Genomic DNA, 26,782 nt, shown 5'->3' on the forward strand with positions numbered 1-26,782 from the left:
CTATAGTATATGGTTTTGTTAGTTCACTAACTGGCATATTTTCTAAAGGTAAGAAGTTAACAGATATGAAACTTCTATCGGCACCCGTATCAAACAAAACTGAAGCATACTGACCCGAAACTAAGAATGTACCTGTCACCACATTCGGATCATGACGCGCTTCACCCGGTCCTAATACAAACGCGCGTCCCTTAGCTGCATTGGAGGTTGATGCTTGTGCTTGGTTCTGCCTTCTCACTGTACCCGGGTTCAAATTGGGGCAGTATCTCCGAAAGTGTTCCGTACTGCCACATTCAAGCAGGCACGGAGGTTCGTGGTAGGTGGGGTTTGTTGGTTGAGTTGTGGGCGGGTTGGTTGAGGTCGAGGGAGTTGAGTTGATTGCGGTGGACGGTTAACAATGTTGGTGGGGGTTCTACAGTTGGGGGCATAGTGTCCCGTTCTTCCACACTTTTGACAAATGATTGGTTTGCAATCACCCACATGGTGGAAGTTACATCTTTTGCACTTCGGTAACGTCCCTTTATAGGTCTCTTGTTTTACATTAGAACTGGTCATGGCATAACTTCGGGTATTCGGACGAGTCCGCTTGTTTTGAGGGTTTCCTTGCATTCTTGTCCCATAATCAGTTCGTTTTAAACTTGTTGTTTCACCTGGCATCCTTATCACTCCACTTCTCATCAGATCAAAAGTAACGACACCCGTTTGAGATACAGCACTTTCTAATGTTGGGTGGGCAACTGAATTCACTATACTTCTCACAGCAGGGGTCAGTCCCCAGATATAACGTTCAATTCGCTTCGCTTCCGGTGTAACTAACCATGGAACTAAGCGGGACAGTTCGTTAAAATGATTCGTGTATCCCACATGGTCCGCTCCTTTCATTTCCAGATTCCATAACTCGTGTTCCAACTTCTGAATCTCACTTTTAGGACAAAAATGTTCTAACATGAGGGTTTTTAATTCAGTCCATGACATACGATTAATAACATCTTGTCCCCTTATTTGGACTACCGTGTTCCACCACATCAGCGCTTGGTCTAGAAACATACTGGTAGCAAATCTGACCACGCGGTTCGGTGGACACTCACTGATATTAATTACTGATTCGGTCTTTTCTATCCATTTAACCAGTCCTCTAGGTCCTTCAATACCCTTAAACTCAATCGGTTTACATGATGTAAATTGTTTGTATGAGTACTCCTGACGCGGGGGTTCTCGGTTATTATTATTGTTATTATCGGTATTGGTCCGAGTATTATCACTATTAGTTGTGTTAACAACCGGTACAGGGTTCGGGATATTATTAGGGTGCACAACAGGTTCTGGGTTCCCAGTGACATTCATAGTTGGGAGAGTGTTATTATTATTTATGACATTATCAGTATTCATCGGGGTAGTAACACCCGGGGCTACATTAGTGTCCGGCGGAGGTGTATTAACAGTGGCCGTGGTGGTGCTCGTAGGTTGATTAACAGTATTGTTAGCACGTATGCCTGCAGTGACTTGTGTTACAATTGTTGGTATCACTGCTTGTAGTTGACGAGCAATCATTGCGGCCACTTCCGCCTCAGACAAAGTGTTTGTTTTCTTCGGGGCCATTCTATAGAATAATCAATTATATAATAATCAATATCGTTTCACTATGATCAACACAACTTTACAATATTACAATTTCACAACACATAACTATGCCAAAGAAAACACATTTGTATTAATTATAATCATTACTGTACATATGCATCCAAAATTAGCGCATAGGCTTAACCTGGTATAGGCCAGCGCTTGTATATGCGTATCAAAATTTGTCACTAAGTGACATGTAGACTTAACCCGATAAGGGCCAGTGCTTGAAATAGTACTAAACCACAAACAACTCCCAAGTCAGCCCAACACGCTGTAACAAAATGCTGCCTGGGATATCAAAAGACTATATACATACGGCTAAACTACTATGTCCTATCCGTTCTTTGCAACATGGAGCCACAACCAAACAACAGCAGCCACTAGGGCCGCATTAACCGCTAAACATACTCCCAGTAATATCATTGCCCGATCCTGACGCCCGTGGCTGTGAGCACTGGATCTTTGCACAATTCTGATTTCTTGCTGCATGTACCGCATGTGATCTTGCATATCATGTCTATGCAGGTTTAGGTTATTTATCGAATGTGATAGTTCTAAAAGCTGATCAGTCGCTAAACCAAACCATGCTGAATCAGAATGACGAGGTGGCTCGGGTACCGGGGCGGGTAAACCCCAAGTAGGAATAGGTATCTCTGTGACCTGGACACGTGATGTTTCTCCCCTATGGTACGTAGATCGAGGTGGGAGAGAAGTGTGCTCAGGTGGACGCACTGAAATGCGAGCAGTCTGACGGTTTCTAATAGTGGGTGGGGGTACTGGTGCATGCTGTACAGGTGGAGTAGGGGATCTGGGTGCTCTAACAAGTGAATGATAAGCACTAGTAGCTCCCTGTCCTGCAACATTCCTAGGGGATTCCCTAGGGGGATAGGTGTCACAACGATAACCCGATAAGTCGGGTTGATCCGCGGGTACCTCACGTGGAATTACCGCATCTGCACCTTCTCCTATTTCCTCTGGTTCCTCCTCAGTTTCCTCTTCCGGATCCTCCTCCTCCTCCTCAGGCTCTGTTGGTAGGGTATTAGGTAAACGATCAGTAGATCTTGACATATTCCTGCACAATTGTTAGTAATAAGAATAATATCCTTCTATATTAATCATAGTAAAATACATGTAGGTATTTATACACATAAGCACAAATAATCGTTTATATACACAAATATTTATTTATTATTATTATATTTTATACACATATGTTGCTGTTTTTACCTATTCGATTGTTTATCGACTTCTTCTCGAATTTCCTCGTACAAACAAGTCTGTTATTACGTTCCGGACCATAATAACCCACTTGTCCATTCGCGTTCATCACGAGAATCATTCGTGTATATTATTTAATATAATTTTATTCCCAGAGTTAATCGAGCCTACGGTTATCTTAGGGTATCCTAAGGGACATCCTAATTCTTTATAACCAATGGCTCTGATACCAACTTCTGTCACACCCCGACTAGGTAGTTGCGGAAGCGTAATACGGGAATGTAACAGATAACACTGGTATCAACCACATTGTTTATAAAGAAAATTCAACAGCTAAATTACATCATATTACATTGGTAGGTACTATGTTTACAAACTAGGTGAAAAACATATAACCGGTTTACGAGCTTCTTATTCAGTATTATATCAGCGTCTATTCACAGCTTTTCAACTTTCTTTCTAACACCAAGCATGTAAGCAAATCATTCCACTTTTGCTTTACCTGAAAAGCATGTTAAAACGGGTCAACTACGTCTAGTTGGTGAGTTTCAAGTTTCACGAGTGTCAATGAAATCAGTACACGAGTTCGTAAAGTTTACAGTGTGTATGTATATATGTCTGTGTATGATGTATTATACTAAGCCACAAGTGAAACCGAAACGAGCTAAAACACATGGCCTCCACTGCCCATGCACTCCCGTTGGCATTTAAAAGCCACTTTGCCTCAAGTATGTACTATGTCTAACACCACATAGCAGTATGTAAAAATATAATGACAATGTGCAACTGGGTTTACATATGTTCCGGCATACCCCTCCGGCTCTGTCAGTTGGGTTTGTCAAATCGATAGTACTATCCACACGTCACCGGCACGAAGTTAATCATTTGTGTTTGTGGGGACTTGTCAAGTGTTAGTACTTAGATAATCCACATCATCACACGTTTTCAAGTATATCAGTTTATGTAAACATGCTTTTCACCCCAAAAGTTTGTAAAACAGTTTAGAAAGTGGGGGTCGTGAAACTCACCTTATCGTAGTTCGCACAGAAATCACGTATCAATAAGTCAGATGCCTCGTTTATAGCCTGATTCCTATAAACGGTATCGTATCGTTATTACTAGTACAGTGTTCAAGCTAAGTCGGGCTGTATAGATAATCTGGGTATAGCTGTTAGGCCCAGAACATGACCATAGTCTTATATTGTGACGTTGTATACTATGAAATGTTTAAAACTGGATTTGGCTCAGTTTCACCGTTTCCTGAGCCTAGCTCAGTTGATCGTTTATACGTTTCGGGATTAGGTAAGATCACATAAAACTTAAGTAAATATATTGATTAATAAAATAATTTGATTTATGAGAGAATTTTAAGGTTTCGGTGTCTGGTTTGATCGCAGGGTTCGTTTCCGTTTTCACACGGGTTTGATTATACAAAACGCGCACAATCCACCCGATTTGTCCGGAATTCTCGTAAAAAGTTCGTTTTTATCAATATCATTCAAAAATATGATATTTGACCACTTTTGACATTTTGACATACCAGTCAGTCCGTTAAACACAAAACTGCCGGTTTCGTTAAAACAATTATAATTTAAATCTTTGATTAATCATAACTTAATATGTACTTATATATAATTTATGCAAATTTTTGTAAAAATACATTAAGACATGGAGAATTTTATAAAAATATTTTCAGAAATTTTATGATTAATTATTTATTTATAAAAATTCATTTAATAGGTTATATTCGTGTAATAAATGGCCCGTTTATATCAAACGACCTCCGAAAAATCCGATAATTTTGGAAATGGCCTCAATGTTATTACATAGCCCCTGCAAAATTTCCAGAACCTAACTCTTTTGAAAAAATGCCTTTTTGTGCGTTTTTCGGCTGTTAAAATTCGGTTAAGCCATGATTGCACAAACCATACTTAGACATTTCCAATGATTCCCAAACTTTACCAGTGATCTTACCATCACATATTAAACTCCAAAACCAAGTTTCATAATTTTTCAATATGTTTAGCTATTTTTCCCAAATAAACGCTCATAAACGGAAATAAATTCACCAAATATTCTTCGTTTATCGAAAAATTACCAAATTTGAACAGGGACTCATTTATATGATCCCTAATGTCCCTGAAAGTTTTCACAAGCTAACAACAAGCACGTCACAACCTAATACTAAACAGCCCCTAAACGAGTGTTTCGGGTTTACCTTGTCGGTTTTCGATGAATTTTGCTAGCTTAGACGACTTTCCGGATCTCGGGTTGCAAACTCAGTATATCTACATATCATATAACATCAAACCAAGCATAAATCATCCATGTAACAGCCTTGGTAATTAGGGTTTCGGTTTTGGGTTCAAACCGAACTTTCTAACCGTAAAAACGTTGTATTCATGTTCTAATCCGCGTTTTTGACCAAAAAAGTATATGTTCCTGGTTTGTAAACATGTTTAACATCAAAACATGATTTTACTTGATTTTTAGGGTTTTTGGATGGTTAAACATGTTTAAAACTAATTAAAACATGTTTATATGTTAATTATATGAATCAAACTTGGTTAAATTTTCATGAAACTTGATTTTACCTTAGGGTTTTGAAGGGAAATTGATAGAATAGAACTGGAGCTGCTTTGGACTTCAAAGTTTTCTATGTTAGAATGAATAATAATACTTAGGGAGTAAGTTATATAAAAAAAAATAATGTGATGTTTGGTGGGGCAGATTCCGATCGGAACTATGTAAAGGCCCTTAATGGGCTGTTTTGGCCCATTACTCTAATTATACAAGCCCAAACATGAAAAGCCCACTTCAAATTTAGTTCGGGTTCGGTTTTTCGCAAGAAAATTAATTCGGGTGTGAGAAATAGCGCAAAAACGAGTGTTTTTCAGCTTATATTTGTAAAATAAGAAAAACGTACTGACTCGTTGTAAAATTCCAAAATATTTTCACGGATTGCTTAGAACATGTCATATAAGTGTTTTATAAATCTTTTTCGGCTAAACGGATGCTATAATGCTTGTTTTGATATTAACGATTGCGTTTAAGCTTATAGCGTATCGATAAACGAAACCTTTTTCGTTTAAAGAGTTTTAAACGCACTGGGGCCTAAATATCAATATGTTAGCCTCTATAACATATATATAACTCGTATATGACCCCTCAGTATGTATACGGGTCATAATTAGTATCGGTCGGTTACTCGTTTAAGCACTACGAATTAACCGATTTATCGTTTACTTGTTACGTAATGAATATAGTATACCTTGTTTTGTCATGAACGTCACATATATTTATATTTTCTCAAGTACATATTTGGCGTTTTCCTAATAATGTGCACAAACTTGATGAAATGACAAAGGTCAGAAATACCCTTTGTAAACTTTATTGGATAATATAACAAGCCATTATGAACTTCTAAGTATTTCTCCCTATGTGGTGACTATTTCATAGGAAGAAGGGTCTTCTACATTGTTAGAAGTAAAAAAACAACACTTAAAATATATAAGTAGATGTTCACTCTATTGAATTTTATTGTCAAATAGTCAATTTTGACTTTTGGTCAAAGATAGGCCATGAAAAGTCAAAGTTTGAACATGATTACAAAACTATATGTATAATAATAATTGGTGTTTTATTTTTTTTGTGCTTGCCTGCTAAAGAGGCAACGAAGCAAAATGAAGAAAGCATGGAGATGCGTGGATAGAATGAGTACAAGTTATCATTGTATGTATAAACTCTCAATTTTGGGGGCACATATTGCATTTGCAATGGAGCAGGTAAAGGGTAACCTCAAAATCATATGAACTTCTATGGCATTATATGAATGTATTTCGGATGTGTATGGTATAGATGTGTCCCACGCGTTGGGTGTTCTTCAACTTCAAATTCTAATATTTTTTTATATTTGTTAGATGATTGTATTCTTATGATTTCATATAAGGTTTATGTATTTGGACTTGTGGCTATCAATGTTATATATAAAAATAAACAATTTGTTATAGTTTTAGTTAGACCGTTATACTTGGTTGAGGTACCCAATTTTAATTCCAGAATTTCATAAAAATTTGCTAATCAACGACTGAGAAAGAAAGTGGGTTATCTGCACAATCCTTCACATATCCATAGAGGAAATATGGACAAAAAGAAATATGAACAAAGTGTCATAATTGACAGCCAAATACGTGATCCTTAAATATGCAAGATGTGAGTTTTATGCACAACTAACTAAGCTTTATTTGTACAACCAAAAATCTATCTTGCATGTCTTTACATACAAACATTTTTTTTATCAAGCAAATTCATTCACAATCTATTCATCATTGTCCTCATTTATATATAAGCCTCATTTCTACATATAAGGCCCTAACAGAAAACATGCCGTTGCATAAAGAAACGTTTATATGAGTACAATACAATAGAAAACGTGTGTATAGAATTGAACTCCTCCTTAGAGAGAGAACTAGAGAACTAATAAGGAAATATTTTTAATTTAATTAAAAAATAATATTTTAAATGTTTTTTTTCTTTCATCCTTATTATATGTTGTTAATCTTCACCAAAAAAAATAAAAAAATAAAAAATAAACTCGTTATAATGCATAAATGCAATACATCGACTTATTTATAATGCATATATCAATAGTGTGCATTTTGATATTTGAAATAGTGTTGAAAAGCATATTGTAAGGCCCTTTTACCGGTGCCTCACATTTGGACGTTGGATTTACTCATAAACATAGTTCTAACTGTCAGAGTTAATTAAAACTTTACGCGGAAAATAAAACTTCAACCATAACATTTTACATAACCTTCAAATCTTGTCTTATAAAACATTCATAGTCATTTAAAACAAAACATAGTCTTTAAAACATCACAACATTTCTTCGAGATGCCAGCATCTTCGATTCCATGGCATGTGTCTACAATCACTCGAGCTGCCTCAACCTATTTGCCTGCGAGCATACTAAAAGTCAGCTATGCCGAGTGAGTTCTAGTTAATCACGTAACTTACTTTACATACACATATACGTTCCCGAAGGTACGCTTTACATATATAACCTGATCATCATTCATCCATACATATTCATAGCTAACCTTATATTATAAAGAGCATTTCGCCCTACATACCTCAGATATCATTAGGGTCCGGTACCCTCCATCCTCGAATATTATTAGGGTCCGGTCTCCCTTCATCCTCGGATATTATTAGGGTCCGGTACCCTCCATCCTCGGATATTATTAGGGTCTGGTCTCCCTTTCTACCCTACTATCATGCCTTACCTTTCTAAATATATATAATCATAAGTTTCATACGTACATACATCGTTCATTCACCACGTACAACAATCATGTCATCAAACCATGCCTGGCAGTGCATGCAATATCCGAAGATCGTTCACGCACCGACAAGCTTTCATTCACATTTACGATATAAATAATATACAAATCATACATGGCATACACTTACCATTTAAGGTAAGTGTATTAACTATCACGTCGAGTATGTACACAGCCCCGAAAACATAACAAGGAATGGGGCTAGAAACTCACTTGAATGCGGTTACGTTCACCGTTTATGGTTATTCCTCTCTTGAGTTGTGCACGAATAACTGAATAACAATTACACGTATCAATTAACTATCACTACCCATATCGCCTTTCTAGTCTACTTATATCCCACAACGAACGGGGGTCCGGGGGTAGCGCCCCTGGCAGCGGGATCTAGGGGCGGCAGCCCCTAGCCGGGTCCAAGGGGCAGAGCCCCTGGCTGGGGTCGAGCTGACCTGGTCCTTTGACGAATCAGTCCATATAACAAATTGATTCTTGTAACGTATTGAACCCTCTAACGAACTGGTCCTTTGACGAATCAATCTATATAACGAACCATTCCATATAACGAACCAGTCCATGTAACGAATTAGACCTTCTAATTCGTTATCTCTGTTAACGAATAGTCACAGCAAATTGGACTTAATTCGTTATATTGTCCTTACCGAATCAGGACACGAACTAAGGCTAGTTCGTTAAGCTTTCATTAGCGAATTCACTTGAAGAATCACCCCTAGTTCGTTAACTCTCCGTTAACTAATTAGGGTTAGGGTTTGTCAGAGAATGTCAGAAACATTCTCTGACATCCTTAAATACCCAGCCGCCTTTCCGGCGGCGCCGTGCCGGAAAACCGGGCGGTGCCCGGAAAAACGTGTTTCAACACCGTTTTCATCGTTTTTCGTCCCGTTTGATCCAGATCTGTGCTAGGGTGATCCCTAGGTTCATCGTTTGCTCGGTTAATACTTGATTCCACCCGGATCTCGTGACTTTAACGGTTTAAAGGTGTCGGCTCATCGTTTCGCGACTAAATCTAACGGGTTTGAGCTCATACTACCATTACCTCGGATCGGTGCTCGGTTTCCTTCTTGATTTTGGCTTAGGCAAGGAGAGAACTAGAGACAGAGCTTAAGTGTGTGTTTTGGTGGTGTATGGAATATGTGTAAATGAGGAATTAAATGGTGATTATGGTTTATATATTTAGGGATCATGGGCTTAAGCCCATGGTCTTTCCTTCTTTCTTTCATAACCCAAGTCTATAACCTATATCCATTTAACCCAACACTAGCCCAACTCATACTCTATTTATCTAAACCGATAACGACCCACTAGAAAATAGACGAAATTTATTTTATTATAACCAAAAGTAGGATTTTACACATATATACAGTTGCTTGTATTGTATATTTGCAATTGTGTTATGTTATATAAAAAAATAAAAGAAAATCGACATAGTCCATATTTGCATTAGTGTTGTATTACATATATGCGATACTGTGTTTTGCATACAATTATTAGTGGTGTATTTGCATATATTCAATAGTGTGTATTAGATAATACATTTGTTTTGTATTATATGCAATTAAACATTATTTTATATATGCAATACACATTAATGCACATACGCATTACATCAACGTTTTTTTAAGGAACAATATCATCTTACTATGAGAAAAGAAAATAATTGCAAAATATTATTTTAAAAAAAATTAAAAATAATTCTTTAGTAGTTCGGTAGTTCTCTTTTTAAAAGGAGTTCTCTCTAGATCACACACACACACACACACACACACACACACATATATATATATGTATATATATATGGGTAGGGGAGAGTATAAGAAGAAAACCTATTCCAGTTGAGAAAACCCTGGAAACTCAAATGAGTGGTTGTGGTGTTGCCATATATGTTCACTGGATATATTTAATTGTTTTTTATGTTGAAGGGTATTTTAGCCTTTTTGTGTTCCGTCCTTTCATATATTTTTCAGCCTTTTCTCCTTCAAAGAGACAACATCAACTAACAGCATTCGATTCTTTAGATATTCATCATTTCAGTTATGACTTCGTCGTGTGTGTTGATGTTTTACCTGCTGTTCATCAAGTGAATCCAACACCTGGCGTACCTGTAGCTGTTGACGTTGTTTCAGTTGTTCATCAAGTTAATCCAGCACCTGGCGTACCTGTAGCAGTTGACGTTGCTCCAGTTGTTCATCAAGTTAATCCGGTCACCGCAGTCAACCATCTCGATGTTTATCAAGTTTCTGATGAAGTTACAACTTCGGTTTTATCTGGTTCTCCAATTCCTGATCCCCAAGAAATTTGTTTTTGTTTTTTATGTGATTATTATCATTCTTATCCAAGTTTGATGGGTGGTGAGGAATGCTTATTCTGGCAGTGTGCTTTAGTCAGTCCTAGTACCTTATAATCTTTTTGGTCATTACACTCCTGATAAAAAGATTTTATGGGTGAGGAATGCTTGTTTATTTTAGTCTTTTCTCAACTAGAAGTTTTAATCTGGTGCTTGTTTTCTAGTTGTGTGTGTTTTTATTTGTATTTTTCTGTATTCCCCTATCTGTGTGTCACATTTTGCTAGTATGGTCTTTATATGTTGTATGACATTTATATTATGATAACTTGATAACTCATGTTTTTAATAAGTATGTTTTGACTTGTCATTCAAATGATAAAATATGTCTTCTACCTGATAACATATGTTTTAGCAAGATTATTAACATACGAATTTTTTGTATATTGTTTTATGTTTTTTTCTAGTTATGGTAAATTGTGGTTTAATGTAAACCCAGGTTACCAAATAATAAAACAGACCAAACTTTGAGTTGAGTTACATCATTATACTTAATTAAACATTAAACTATTCTTCTACATAATAAACAAATGTACATAATTCAACCTACACTAAAAAAACGGTAAACCTAAAATAAAAATACAACATAATAAAACATTAGACAGCCTATTTTCTCTCCCAATTGTAGTAGTCCCATGGCTCGTCAGAATCACTAACATAGTAAAAGGGGTCAGGTTCAGACTCGTAACCATCTGGTTCTGGTTTTGGAGGTGGAGGATAGTGTAATGGTGGTTCGTATTCCGCTCCGGGGTCTGTTTCGTACCCTTCCGCCCAATCAGGTACTATTTGTGTGGGTCGAAGAGTAGGAAGAGGTGGAGGTGGAGGGTGGCCGTCTTCATGTGGGTTCCCGTGTACTTGTGGCTGATTGTTAACCCCACCATTCGGTTCAACTTGCACGATTCCAGTTTCTACTTGTTGGTTAACCGGGTCAACCACATTGTTAGTAGGGTTTAGTGCGAAAAAACCTTTTGTTTTCAATAACATCCTCTGGAGGTGTACTTGCGGCGGGATACATTTTTTTATATTTTTTTGTGATGTGGTAGAGTTAAAGGTATTACTTGAAATCTGAATGGGATGTTGGTGTGAGTTTGGTTGATAACACCTATTATTTATTTCTACAACACTTTTAATTGAAGTCCCCCTTTGTACCCTACCCCGTTTATTTTAATTTATTTTATTGTATTTGGAAGATCTTTTTTATATTTACTTGTACTTTCTTGTCTTGTCATACTTCCCCCCTATATTATGTTTACTTTTTCTTCTATAAACACAATTTTAAGACTCACTTTAATGTTATCCACCTTCCTTCACCCACTCTTCCTTTATTGCGATGGATGTCCCGGCCGGCTACAATGATGATATCACATTAACTACTCCAAGCAGTCAAGTTTTTAGCATACCTTTTGATCAGTCTACTTCAAATAATTTCCTGAACTACTTTGTTAGTCCCACCAGTCAAGGTAGTGTTTCATTAAGTCATATTAATGTTTTAAGTCTAGTTTGTAGTACGCTAATCTAGGGACCTCTAATCCATTTGTTTTATAAATTTTTTTTGTTTTAAGGGTTCCAAGTGGTTTCCATTTGTTTTAATGCTTTTATTCCCATGCTTTTATAACTTAAAATCCTTTATTTTTGAAGCATTATTTTTTCATATATCTACTATATTTAAATGATTTTTTTATTTTTTTTAGAGAATGTCTTTAGCAACCAAACATCCTTAGGCCAAAATGATGTGGTATCTCCTGTTTCCATAGAACCAACAATTCTTGTTGGTACATGTGTGTTAGTAGTTCATAGTCTAGCATTTGTAATCGAGTCTGTAATGCAATTATGTTTTGATTATGTTTATATTTGTAACACGCGAAGTTGTCAACAAGTTCGCTCTGGCGAACTTGTTGAATCAGCGAAGTTATTGACAACTTCGCCTGTGGCGAAGTTGTCGTGTTTATATACTGTTTCAGCCGAAACAGTTTGGGTTGATTGTTTAGGGTTTACGTTTCAGTTGTTCACTTCGTGTGTTACGTGTCATTGTCTGTAATAGTGACCTCGGGTCACGTGTTCGTTATCAATATAACGTGTTTGGTTTATTGATTGTGTGTTCGATCTCTACATACTCTACACTCGTATCTACCTACGCAGGGATTCCGCACCTGCGTTGTTAGCGACATCCCGTGTACGATCCGTCCAGGAACCTACAATTGGTATCAGAGCCATCGGCTCGATTTTGAGGTTCGGGATTTCACGCGGGTGTAGAAAACGTCTCGTTTGACCTATTCGCGGGACGTGTTTTTGTTGGGATTGTGTTTTGCTCGTGCTTGACAGTCATTTTCAAGCCATTGCATTGATCGGAAACTGCTGGATTGACGAAATCAGATCTGAACAGTTTCCTTGTTCATCGGGCGAAGTTACCGTTCTTCGGGCGAAGTTACCATTCTTCAGGCGAAGTTGCCGTCACTGGAATTAGGGTTTCGGCGAAGATATAAGGATTAGCGAAGTTAACCACAACTTCGCTTACCTCATAAGTTCGCCTTAGCGAAGTTATCCGCAACTTCGCTTTCCACCCAAGTTCGCTTACCTCCTAAGTTCGCTCATTCTAAGCGAAGTTATTTTTAACTTCGCCAAGTCAAGCGAATTTAAGACCCAGCGAAGTTCTCTTTTCAGCGAAGTTAACTTTCGAGCGAAGTTATTCTTAACTTCGCCTACTGAGCTGTTTTAATATTTTTTTTATTTATTTATTTTCAGGTTTTTCAGGTTTTCGCAAGGATGTCGACAATTAACATCTCCGATTTGGTCAAGATGGAAGTAGAAACGGGGTCAGCCACTAAGGCCCCGAGGTTGATGAAAGGAACTGACTTCGTGGCATGGAAGGACAGATTCATCCAATACATTAAATACCAGGATGCCAAAATGTGGGTGTGCATCCAGGATGGATATATCCCTCCAACTATGCAATACGAAGGCCGTGACGTGGTTAAGAAGTACAGCAAAATGGAGGATGAAGAAAAGAAAATGTATGAGGCTGAGAGCAAGGCCCATGCAGCTATAACAATGGCACTTCCTCAAGAGGTTCTCCACACTTTCAGAAAGTACACTTCTGCGAGAGAGCTTTGGGATGCTCTTGAAAATAGATTCGAGGGGAATGTGGGTATCCGTGCATCAAAGATCAAACTCTTAAAGACCCAGTTCTCCGTCTTCAAATTTTTGAAGAACGAATCACTGGATGATATTATCACCAGATACTATCATCTAATGACAGAGCTTAGCAATTATTCGATTGCCTATCGAGAAGAAGAGATTGTTGAAAAGCTTCTCGATGCTCTCCCACCGAAGTGGGAAATGTATACCGTTCTTATGAGGGAAGACAGAGACTTTCCAAATTATGATCTGGAAACAGCAGTAAACAAGCTCAGAACTTATGAGCTTAATATGGTTCGAAAAGAAACACCAACAGATCAGATACAAGACCCTGGTATGTATGGTGCAAAGATTAACTCAGGCTCAAGTTCAAGGCCTGAATCTGCTGCTTTTTACTCGAAAGGGGAGTCAGGTCCTGATTCTCCTCATGAAGGAAACGTTTCTGTGAACATGAACGGTGATGTCTGTTTCGTTGCTGGAGGATCAAGTACTTCAAAGCCTCAAGCATCCTCAAGTGGTTTTTCTGCAAATGCCTCAAGCAATAATTATTCCAAGATGCCTATGAGTATAAAATCTGCTGAAGAGCAGTTTGCAGTCTATGCATCATTTATTGCTTCCTACGAAAACTACATCCAGGGGAAGATTGTGGACCCTGCTGTACTGGATGAGGACTACGACCAGATCGATGCTGATGATCTGGAGGAGATGGATTTGCAATGGCAAATGGCAATGATTGTGAGGCGTGTAAAACGGTTTATGAACAAAACTGGGAGAAAGTTTGTTGGTGGTAGGCCCGGGTTCGACAAATCCAAGGTAAGGTGCTATAATTGTCAACAGTACGGGCACTTTGCCAAGGAATGCAGAAATGAGAGGGTTGAACGAGGACAAGGTCGGCCTACACAACACTCTGGAGTTAATAGAGAGATTAATGCCATGTTGACCAGAGAGGCAGGTGAATACAACTGGAACCTGCATTCAAGTGGTTCTGGTGAGCAAGCGAACATGGCTGAGTCTGAAGTTGAAGAATGTGAGAAGGTTGATGGAAATGAGAAAGCTAATGAAGAAGAAACCGCTTTCATGGCAGATGACAAGGATAATCGCTCCGAGGTAAGTACTAAGAATATTTGTACTAGTTGTGAGAATTTGTCTGAGCAACTCACTACGATAACTGATCAGTACGTCCGTTTAGATGCTGATTTTAAAACTATTAAAGAAGATCACCATTTTACGAAAGCAAGAGAAACAAGTTATAAAATTAAAATAAAAGCATGTGAAAAAGACATTCAAAGCCTAAAAACTAAACTTGCTGAGAAAATTGAAATAATTGATCTTAGTTATGAAGTTTTAGAAGAAAAAACTAAAGTGATTGCTGATCGGGATAAACAGATTGCTGACCACCAGGTGAAGGTGGTGGAACTGAACCGCAAACTTGAGCAGTTCAGGAATTCCTCGGCCATCCTTGATCACCTCGTGAGTGATCAAGGTACCTCTGCAAAGAGGGGAGGAATCGGATATCACGAAGTTCCACCACCCTTTAACCACAACTATACCTATAATCCGAGTGTTCAGAAATCTGTTGATTTCGAGGTTACTCAGACAACTCCCATCAAGGTTACAAATATAGAACCAAGTGTTAGCTGTGGCGAAACGAGTTCGCCTGTTTCTAGTGTGAATATTTCTGTTTCGAGTCCAGTCTCATCGGATTCGGATAAGTTGTCCGAATCTGGTCAGACAAAAGAGAAGGTAGGGTTACCCACCGGTGGAGATAAAAGTAAAATTTCTAAAAAGAGTTCTCCACTCAATCCGTACGTCCCACCTTATGTGAGACGAACGGCTGGTAACACTGCCTCTACATCCAAACCAACATTTGACAAGAAAATGGAGAGTCGATGTTGCTTTAGATGTAACAAGTTAGGACATCTAGTTGCAGATTGCCCTTTGAAGCCGAGATTCAGAGGTGTGAATCCAAATAAAACTGAGGATAAGCGTCATTTTGTTCCTGCTAAAAATGAAAACTTTTCAAAGTGCAAAAATGTAACTAATTCAAGTTTTTATAAAAACAAACCTCAGTTTTTCAACCAAACCACAAGATATAATACTTTCAACTCTCATAGGTTTGGAAGGCATTACACTCAATCTGCAAGGAGATTCCCTAACAGGACTTACAGAAATTATCCTGATGCTAACTTGAGAAAGCCAGGGTACGGGACGTATCGATCCAAGACCAATTGGTCTTGGGTCCCAAGATTCTAACTCTTTGTTTTATTGTGCAGGAACAGTTGAACAGGGCTGCCAACAATCTTTGGATTATAGATAGCGGCTGTTCCCGGCACATGACGGGCAACAAACACTTGTTGCAAGATTTAAAACCTGTTCAGGGAGCAAGAGTTAGTTTTGCTGGTGAGAGCGGTTGAAGGATTACCGGTAGAGGAACTGTGTCGAATGGGAGAATGACACTTGAGAATGTAAACTTTGTGGAGGAATTAAAGCACAATCTGCTGAGTGTGTCGCAGATTTGTGATAAAGATTACACTGTCCATTTCACGAAGAATGAAGCGATCGTATTGAAACCTGGTTTTCAAATACCAGACAATGGATAGTAATGAAAGCTCCACGTGAAACGAATACATATGTGATGGATATGAGGTCTACTGAAATGGCCACTGGAGAATCCTGTTTAATGACAAAAGCAAGCGAATCAGAATCAGAATTATGGCACAGGAGAATGGGACATATTCATCTTCGGAAGATGAACTTCATTGTCAAGAATGGGCTTGTGATGGGCGTTCCCTTAAAAAGTTTTAACTTTGAAGACAAATGTATAGCATGCAAGAAGGGAAAGCAACACAAGAAATCCCATCTCACCAAGAAGATTAATTCTATTGCCGGTACTCTAGAACTACTTCATATGGATCTCTTCGGTCCAGTGAATGTAAAAAGTCTAGGTGGTACTTCTTACTGCTTGGTGATAACTGATGACTACTCGCGATACTCGTGGGTATATTTTCTGAAAACAAAAGACGAGACAACTCAGATGGTGAAGAATCTAATTACAAAAGTTGAGAACGTCATGAGTAAATCAGTTAAATACATCAGAAGCGACAATGGGACAGAGTTCAAGAACTTTGAAATGGAAATCTTCTGTCTTCAGAAGGGAATTGAACATCAATACAGCGCTCCGTATACTCCACAACAGAATGGAGTGGCTGAAAGGAAGAACCGAACGTTAATTGAAGGAGCCAGAACTATGCTGGCAGACTCGAAGCTTCCTGTGATGTTCTGGGCTGAAGCAGTTGCTACAGCCTGCTATGTTCTGAATAGGGTGTTAACCGTTAAGAGACTTGGAAAAACTTGTTACGAGCTTATGCACGGAAGGAAGCCCAACTTGTGCGGTCTTGAACCATTTGGGTCTCCTTGTTCGATTTTGAAGACTAATTCGAAATTTGGAGAAGTAGCCGATGAGGGAATCCTAGTCGGTTATGTTGTTGGGACTCCCAACAGACGGGTCTTCAATACGTCGACTTGCAAGGTGGAGGTGGTCTGTAAGACCGACATTACTAGTTACCAACCGCCAAAACCAAGCAATGGACCTGCTGAGCTTTTCGACCATGTTAAACTTTTTAAGTCGTTTAACGTACCTGATTTGGAAATTTCTGAAGAAGACGAAAGAGCTGTGACGAAGATGATACTTGATGAGGAAGAGAATCTATTGCAACATCAGATGTTTGAGAAATCTCAACCTTCCACATCAAATCCTATCGATACCCCTGCGGCATCAACTGAAGAAGAATTTATTAATCCTTTTCACTCTCAACCAGAAACAACCATAGATGAGATCTCTTCAAATTTGGAAGATAATTTGCATGTCGGTGCTGTTCCGACCACGAGAATTCACAAAGATCACCCATTGGAGAATATTATAGGTGATGTGTCCTCCAGTGTTCAAACCAGAAGTAGCTTGAATGAGCACACATGTGTTTATACAAGCATTAAAGAAACGGGTATAATGAACGAATGTTTGTACTCCTGCTTTATAAGCCAAATTGAACCAAAGAACTATCTAATGGCTTTAAAGGACAGCTCGTGGGTCGAAGCCATGCAAGAAGAGTTGGCTCAGTTCAAGAAAATGGAAGTTTGGACTTTGGTTGAAAAACCAAAGAATGTGCATGCTATAGGCACAAAATGGGTGTTCAAGTGTAAGAGAGATGATAAGGGGATTATCGTAAGAAATAAGGCGAGGCTGGTTGTTAAAGGTTTTAATCAGCAAGAGGGTATTGATTACAATGAGGTGTTCGCCCCTGTCGCCCGTTTAGAAGCGATTCGATTGTTTTTGGCGTTTGCTGCATTTAAAAAGATGAAGGTATTTCAGTTGGATGTGAAGAGCGCGTTTCTAAACGGGAAAGTTGATGAGGTGGTGTATGTTGAGCAACCTCCGGGTTTTCCTGACCCAGACTTTCCTGATCACGTATACAGGTTGAGCAAGGCGTTATATGGGTTACATCAGGCACCTCGTGCCTGGTATTCAACGTTATCAGACTACTTGCTGGAAAATGGTTTTGAAAGGGGATTGATTGACAGTACGTTGTTTGTGAAGAGAGAAGGATGTGACTTCCTACTGGTTCAAGTCTACGTGGATGATATCATTTTTGCTGCATCAAGAGTATCCATGTGTCAGGATTTTGAGGCTGTCATGAAGAAACGATTCGAGATGAGTGCTATGGGTGAACTAACTTTCTTTCTAGGATTGCAGGTTGATCAGAAGAAGGACGGGATATTCATTCATCAAACGAAGTATGTTCATGATGTGCTGAAAAGATTCAAGATGGAGGACAGTTCTCCATATGATACTCCAATCTGCGTCAATCACAAATTGGGTGCTGAATCAGATGGTGACGCAGATGTGGACCCAACTCTGTATCGGGCGATAATAGGTTCTTTAATGTATTTAACTGCTTCTAGGCCTGATATAATGTTTGCTGTTTGTCTTTGTGCTCGTTTTCAGGCAAACCCAAAAGGAATCTCACATGAAAGGTGTGAAGAGGATTTTGCGGTATCTCAGAGGCAAGCCGAAACTAGGGTTGTGGTACCCAAAGGGAGGAGACGTTGAACTGGTGGCATATACAGATTCTGATTATGGGGGATGCAATCAGAGTCGGAAGTCAACAACAGGAGGCTGTCAGTTTCTTGGAGGAAGATTAGTTTCCTGGCAGTGCAAGAAACAGACATCAGTTGCAATTTCAACATGCGAAGCTGAATACATGGCAGCATCCAACTGCTGCTCTCAGGTTTTGTGGATTCAGCAACAATTACGAGACTATGGTCTGAATTTCTTACTCACTCCTATTTTAATTGATAACACTGCCGCCATCTCAGTAATTAACAATTCCGTGAAGCACAGTAAAACTAAGCATATTGACATTCGTCATCACTTCATACGGGATTGTGCTGAGAAGAAACTGATCAAGATCGAAAAAGTTGATACACTTGAAAATTTTGCTGACTTGTTTACAAAAGCGTTTGATAAATCCAGATTTCAAAACCTAATTGAGCTGAACGGGATGATCAATCCGGAGTAACCATGTCTTTGTGTTTATTTTAAAAAAAAAAAAAAAAAAAACAAAAAAAAAAAAAAAAAAAAAAAAAATATGTGTCATTATTGTTTAAAATTAGTCGGTTACCTCAGTTTGATGGACATATCCTCGGATATGTTTTGGTCCTCGTTTCGACTTAGAGAATGAGGATAGCCATTAACCGGAAGACTGAAAGTGACCGGGGCAGTTATGACGTGTGTTCTTTCAGTTGCTGAAAATTAGTCGGTCATTCTTAGTAAGAAGGACACATACTTGTATGTGGTCGGTCCAGTTGATCCATTGGATCTTCAGGATTACCGTTTACCTGACGACTTTGATGTGATCGGGGCGATTGAAATCAAAATTTTAATGGGAAATGAAATTACTTTTCAAGTCTATTACTTCGTAAGAAGTTCTTTGCTGTGTTTAACAGAAAATTGATCCAACCTTGGAAAATGATATATATACTGATTGTGTGTGCTTAACTAGTGAAGTTATTAGGCTTAAAAGGCTTTAGAACAGTCATTGTATGTCATGGTAATTTTTATGGTGCGTAAAAGTGTATGTGATACTAACTTAAACTACTCGAATTTACGTGGAAACTCCTTAAGAGTTTTGTATGTCTTCATACATATCTTTCCGAATGATAGGCAGAAAAGCGACTACCAAGTCATACACGAGCCCGTGAGTGTTCTGATTCCCGTAAAGAAAGCATTTCAAGACACTGCAGTGATCCAGATTCGGGACTTGCAGTGGTTTAGTACTCCGAAGTCTATAAGTATGTATGGTTAAAAAAAAAAAAAAAAAAAAAAAAAAATGTGTATATTTTCAGTACTTATGAGTCATAGTCACAATCAAGACTTCTCAATTCTGGAGTAAGAAAAGAACGGGAAGCAGACAACGAGTATCTACAAGTTAATCAGACACTATGGGTCGAAGTCAAGTCGGGGTGACTTGGGTATAGCCAAATACGCTTTGAGAATAGATAGAAGGCTTCATTATCTTTGAGTTGTTGCCTACTTAAAATTTTGAGCTCAACTGAACCTTAATCCGTATCACAGAAACGATGAAAACCATTTAAGTTATTTACATGCCTACAACCTGTTTCTTTATGTCATAATACAGCTAAACACGGATCCAAGTGACAGTCACGTAGTTAGTATGATTCCTGTTAGGATCTTTTCTAAAAACGTAGTGGTCCCTGACTAGACTGAAATTTGATCCCTTATTTCGTTAAGATTTTATAAGTTTTTCTATTTTTGTAGTTATATAAATTTATCGTTGGTTACTGGGTCTTGATCATTTTTGTTTAACTCTTTTTGGAAACTTCTAATGTTAAGTGCAAGATTATTCAAACTTAAAGGGCTGATTTTGAAATTACGGGCGAAGTTGTTGAATTCGGCGAAGTTGTGCTTAACTTCGCCTAGGCGAAGTTAAGCGTAACTTCGCCTGAACAAACTCCGCCCTATATAAGGATTCTTAAATCTGGAACAGTACCATATATTCAAATTTCCGGCGAACATATAAATCAAAAACCGAATTATCCGGCGATCTTGTTTACCTTCCGTTTTCGATCCTTGATTTCAGTTTCTAGTGTTCATTGACGGTATGTGTTGTCAATATCATTCCCAAACTTACTCGTTCGTTATAGTTTTACCCGGTTCTAGACCTCGGGTCGTCGAACCTTCAAAACCTAGTTTTTCAACCGTGTATTACGTGTTCATGGACGAGCTTTACGTCTTAACACCATTATTATGTGTTGTTCGTCACTCCTAAATCGTCAAATTTGTGCGAAAACATCGGATTTGGCCGATTGAATCTGAACAGTCGCCGTTTCAGATTCAGGCGAAGTTATGGTTAAGGCGAAGTTATCCGCAACTTCGCCTGAAGCTTAATTTCGCCTATGGCGAAGTTATCCGTAACTTCACCATGAACTCAAGTTCGCCTGAGGCGATGTTGTGATAAAGCGAAGTTATCATCAACTTCGCCTATACCAATTTATTTAACAGTTTTTAGACGAAATTACAGTTGAAGCGAAGTTGTTCCCAACTTCGCCTCACCTTTAAGTTCGCCTGTACAGGTTTAATCACAACTTCGCACGTGGTACAAAGCGAACTTGTGAGTTGCTTAACTGTTCTCTAACTTGTTTTGTATTGTGCAGATATGGCCGCTGTTGGAGGTGCTGGTGGTGATGACGGTGATGATCAACGACAATTCTTTCCGGCCCATAACCAGTACATCATTTTAGATCCAGACGTAAGAGGCGTAGAAGACTACAGGGAGATAATCACATTTCTCCAGCGATCAAGAGTCTTTCATGCGATCACAAATACACTGCCCATTTCTCTGCCTAACATTGAAGACTTTTGGCAGACAGTGTACTATGATTGCAGGCCTGAGCCTCCGGTGATGCGAGCAACCGTAAATGGTCATAACATACAGTTTTCCTCGGAAGATATACGGTTGGCTCTGCGGTTCGGTGAAGAAACAAGAGATGACCCAACGGAGTTCGTAGCTCATTTCCGTGATGGAGCTTATTTGAGGATGGGTTATTCGGGTCCGCTGGGGGACTCGCAGAGGAGGAAAGGGTTTTTGCTGGATCAATGGCGCTTCCTGATGCATGTATTGATTGTATGCATGTCCGGCAGGAAGGCAGGAACAGATGGGATGGGCGCGACGATGCAGTCAGCCATGATAGCGCTGACTTACAACCGCCGATATTTTTTTAGTCAGCTGATATTCTACGAGATCGATCGTCAGAGAAGGGCTGTGGCGCGCGAGCGATTCACTATGTATCCTCGTTTCTTACAGATGATTTTGAATCATGTCGCTCCGTCGCTACCGCAGAGACGCCCGATTAGATACGTCGAATGCGTGACGAAACGTATCTTTGCTCAGTGCCGCACTTCGAGCACTCGTAGCAAGCCTGAGCTGCGTCCCAGGCATACTCCATTATTCGGGTATCTCATCAATCCGGAGTATGTTCCTGCAGGAGGGGACGAGTTCAGAGACCCGCAACCACATCAGGCGGCAGCACCACATGCTGTATCAGCTGCGCCTGTTGTATCTACTGTTGCCTCTGCTGCTGTGCCAGCTGCGGTATCTCCTGCTGTGTCTACTGCTGAAGACGTTGATCTTGATGCTGCCTTTGGCGGACATGGTTTGTTTGATATGGATGTCTCGGGTCCTCAGTTTATGGATGTTACTAGAGCAGTTACTTCGGTAGCTGACTCCGATCTAGACGAAACGTTTGCTGAAGCGAGACGACTTATGGTGTCTCGGGAGAGAACTACGGGAAAGAGGCCGAGAACTGTAGACGAGGATGAGGACGAAGTTGATGAAGAGGAGGCCGTGCAGATTGTGCTCAGACGTTCACGAAGAGAACGGACAGGTATGGGTTCCGGAGCTGGAGAATCTTCGAGGCTGGTACGTTTTGCTCCACCTGCCTTGTCTGGTATGTCTCTTATTCCTTCCACAGCACAGGTTACTGCTGTCGAGACGTCGGCCCCAGCAATTGTGTCTCTACCACCACAACCGCTTAATCCACCGGTGGTAGTTGCACGCTTTGTTGAGTCGACCATCACTACTACTGCAGGGTTACCAAGTGTACCACCTGCGGTCACTTCTGCTGCTGATGTCCCGCCAACTCCAACGCCTACTTCAGATTCCGAGAGGATTACATCACTAGAGCGGATTGTTGCTGAACAGACAAAGACCATTCAAAGCCTAGTGGAATCCAATCGACTACAAGCAGCCCTCCTGGTTGAACACGGTAAAGTTATAGATGCCTTCAAGGCATTCTTGGCATCTCAGGGGGAGAAGACTCGTAGGGGAGATGAGTTGTGGACGAAACGGAGAGAAGATCATGACGATGATCCCAATGCACCGGAAGGTGCAGGTGGTGAGCTGCCAAGAACCTCTCAGGCTCTTGGGGCTTCCACAGCTGAGGGGGAGTCTACAAATGCAGCTGGTGACGACGTTGTAGATGGTGATGATGATGCTGATGTTGAAGATGTTATCGACGCATTGAAAGAGTTGGATGAGGAGGATGATGAGTTTATGATTGAAGATGATGTGCTGCCTGTTGATGAGATCGAGAGGATTGGAGAGCAGATTACGGTTGAAAACGTGATAGAGGAGGATGAGATTATAGATGACTCCGTGGAACACGAGATTCCGGAGGTTGAGAGACCAGAGATTGGTGATGAGAACGCGGAGGAAGATGCTGAGTGGGAGGAACAACCGAAATGGAAGGAGGGTTGTGCCCACTGGTTCGTAAAGACGAAGAAGCCGGCGGTCCCTAAGATGTTCAGAAAAAGTTACAATATTAAGGGATACGCGGAAGCCAAGAAAGGTATTATCTGCTGGTTATACGACGAGCAGCTGCGGCTCTTCGTGATCAAGAGATACGATGGCATTCAGTACTTCCAGAGAAAGTTGAGATCTCTAAACACACTGCCAGAATGTGAAGTAAAAGATTTAGCCAGATTGGGATTGATAAACAGAAGTGAAGACAACATGGCTAGAATCATTGCGAAGATCGTGTGGAAAGAGTGCGTTAAAGAGAAAAAGTTTGAGCTACTGAAACCACAAAAGGGGAAACTTGTCGAAGACAAGGATAGAGGTCTGAGAGTTGATGGAAAACCTTGGATGGTCATGAAATACAAACCGATTCGGTGCCTTAAAGAAGTACCGATGAAGTTCATGCCCAAGGACGTGCTCAAAGATCTAAAATGGTGGTACGTGGATTGTGAGACAGCTGAGGCGGTAATGGAAGATGAGGATGAACAAGAAGTACTTCGGGTTTACGACCCGATGCATCTTGTTAATCTATCGCAGGCTGATCTGAAAGTGCTCAACGAGAAGAAGATCTTCTACATTCCTGCTTGGAAGGATCAAGCTAGGAAATATCAACGGGTGGTGTCGGTATGTGTTAGAGAAGGGGCGCACGCGTAGAGATGCAAGATTACAAGACTCAAGATTTGAAGATCAAGATATGAAGCTACTGCCAAGGGGGAGTCTGTTGGTACATGTGTGTCAATAGTTCATAGTCTAGCATTTGTAATCGAGTCTGTAATGCAATTATGTTTTGATTATGTTTATATTTGTAACACGCGAAGTTGTCAACAAGTTCGCTCTGGCGAACTTGTTGAATCAGCGAAGTTATTGACAACTTCGCCTGTGGCGAAGTTGTCGTGTTTATATACTGTTTCAGCCGAAACAGTTTGGGTTGATTGTTTAGGGTTTACGTTTCAGTTGTTCACTTCGTGTGTTACGTGTCATTGTCTGTAATAGTGACCTCGGGTCACGTGTTCGTTATCAATATAACGTGTTTTGTTTATTGCTTGTGTGTTCGATCTCTACATACTCTACACTCGTATCTACCTACGCAGGGATTCCGCACCTGCGTTGTTAGCGACATCCCGTGTACGATCCGTCCAGGAACCTACAATTCTGCAAGAAGAGGATGCCTATTATGTATATTATTCTCCTAATGGTTCGAAGTTTTGGTGTCCAAAGATTGATAACAATTTAAAACCTGTTGAAGGCACTATTTTTAAATCATGGGAAGTTGTTGTAACTATGTATTATAAGTACGCTGAAGAATCTGGTTTTTCGGTCCGCAAAGGCCAAACTAAGAAATGGAAAGGGGTCGTTACACACAAGTATTTAGGTGTAATAAGTACCGTACCCCCCAAAGCAAAAGTTCTTTTGATTCCTTGTCTGAACCTTCAATGTTTGTCAGGCAGAAGACATTTACCTAACTGATTGCAAGGCTCACATAGGTGTTTCATTTGTCGTGAAACTTGTGACTTTATTTTGTCTAAGTTTATAGAAGATCACAATCATTGTCTTGTTGACACTTTTAACCGTGACTTGACTAAGATATCTAGAAAGCTTTCATTCTCAACCAAAAAATGTATCCACCAGATGAGCTTAAATAGAGTTGGTCCTACTATTGCTCATCGTTTACTTGTCTCAATAAAGGGTGGTCATCATAACGTTAGAGGTACACCTATTGATTTCAAGAACTTTTATAATGGAATGATGATTTTCATAGGTGATAGGGATTCACAGTTAGTTATTGACCGATTGAAAGATCGTTATGAGTGTTGCCCCGAATTCTTTTTTGATTTTTACAGTTGAAAATGGCAAGTTAGGATCTATCTTTTGGGCTGATGAGATATGAGATATCCAAATTGAATTATAAAGCTTTTAGTCATTTTTTGGCTTTTGATACCACCTATCAGAATAATAGGCTAGTCATTTGATTTCAGGTTTTGTTTTTTCACTTATCTTTTGTACCTTTATCAATAAAACATATGTTTAAGTGTTTTTTCACTTTACTTTTCCAGGTACAAAATGATATTTGTTCCTTTTACTGGCATAGATCACCACAATAAATGTGTTACTTTTGGAGCTGCCTTGATCAGTAGTGAGACTATCGACTCTTACAAATGGTTGCTTCAATCCTTTCTTAATTGTCATGGCCAACAACCCAAGCTAGTTTTAAGTGATCAGGATCCTTCTATGCGGCAAGCAGTAGTCCAGGTATTTTCTAAGTCACGTCATAGGCTTTGCATGTGGCACATAATGAAGAAATTGCCGGCCAAGGTATTTTCTGAGTCACGTCATTGGCTTTGCATCTGTGTTTTGTTTTTTTGATACGTTTTTGTTTCTTTTTACATTAGGTATCAGGTGATGTTATTGAGAATACAAATGTTCGTTCTAGAATACATCGTTTGGTTTGGAATATGTTTATCACCCCTGATACATTTGAGTCCAGATGGCACTATCTTATTGAGAAGTTTGGTTTACAAGAAAACGAGTGGTTGAATGATATGTTTGACATCCGTGATTGTTGGGTTCCTGCTTATTTTCAAGAGATCCCTTTTTGTTGTTTGATGAAGACTACATCTCGTTGTGAAAGCTCTAATGCAACATTTTAAGTCAACTCAACTAGCGCTAACACTCTTGTCCAATTTATGCTATGCATGGAGTCTAGACTAGACATTCAATGTTACTCTCAAAGAAGTTGTGAGTATAAGACTTCATCTGTTTCATTTAAAAGTACTAATGGTGAAGAAATAGAGAGACATGCATTTGAGTTATACACTCAAGCCATCTTTAGTGAAGTTAGAAAGGTGATAATGAAAGGGAAGTATTATTGTTATGTTTCACATACTGAATCCGTTGATGCTCATGTTTTATATTCTGTGACTCACTAGGACAAAAGGAAGGACATAACCAACGTTTTTCTGGTACGTTAAGGATCAAGTTTGGTCACTTTAACATAATTTTTGTTTTTAACATATGTTATACGTTTACCTAAAAACATATGTTATAAGTGAAGTCTATGTTAACATATGTTATAGTCATACATTTTATTTTTATCGTACAGGTTAACATTGATCCTGTTGACAACTCGGCCTCTTGTTCTTGTATGGATTCACTCGTATTGGTTTTTTATGCCGCCATGTGTTTTTTGTTTATAGAATTAAAAAAGTTGACAAGATCCCGTTGAAGTATGTAAG

General features: G+C 39.3%; 1 protein-coding gene across 1 annotated transcript; it reads left to right on the forward strand.

The window, feature by feature from the left end:
- Positions 1-11,872: 11,872 nt before the first annotated feature.
- LOC143574100 (protein FAR1-RELATED SEQUENCE 2-like) lies at positions 11,873-26,197 on the forward strand. The gene is made up of 4 exons (XM_077058815.1): positions 11,873-12,002; positions 12,234-12,324; positions 25,604-25,799; positions 25,940-26,197. Exons 1-4 carry the CDS (start codon positions 11,873-11,875, stop codon positions 26,195-26,197), a joined length of 675 nt encoding a protein of 224 aa, XP_076914930.1.
- The last annotated feature ends 585 nt before the right edge of the window (positions 26,198-26,782 follow it).

This window comes from Bidens hawaiensis, unplaced genomic scaffold (genome assembly GCF_021521415.1).
Source record: "Bidens hawaiensis isolate Kalapana, Puna unplaced genomic scaffold, B.hawaiensis_p1.1 tig00026842_1, whole genome shotgun sequence".
In the NCBI taxonomy this organism is placed as follows: Eukaryota; Viridiplantae; Streptophyta; class Magnoliopsida; order Asterales; family Asteraceae; genus Bidens; species Bidens hawaiensis.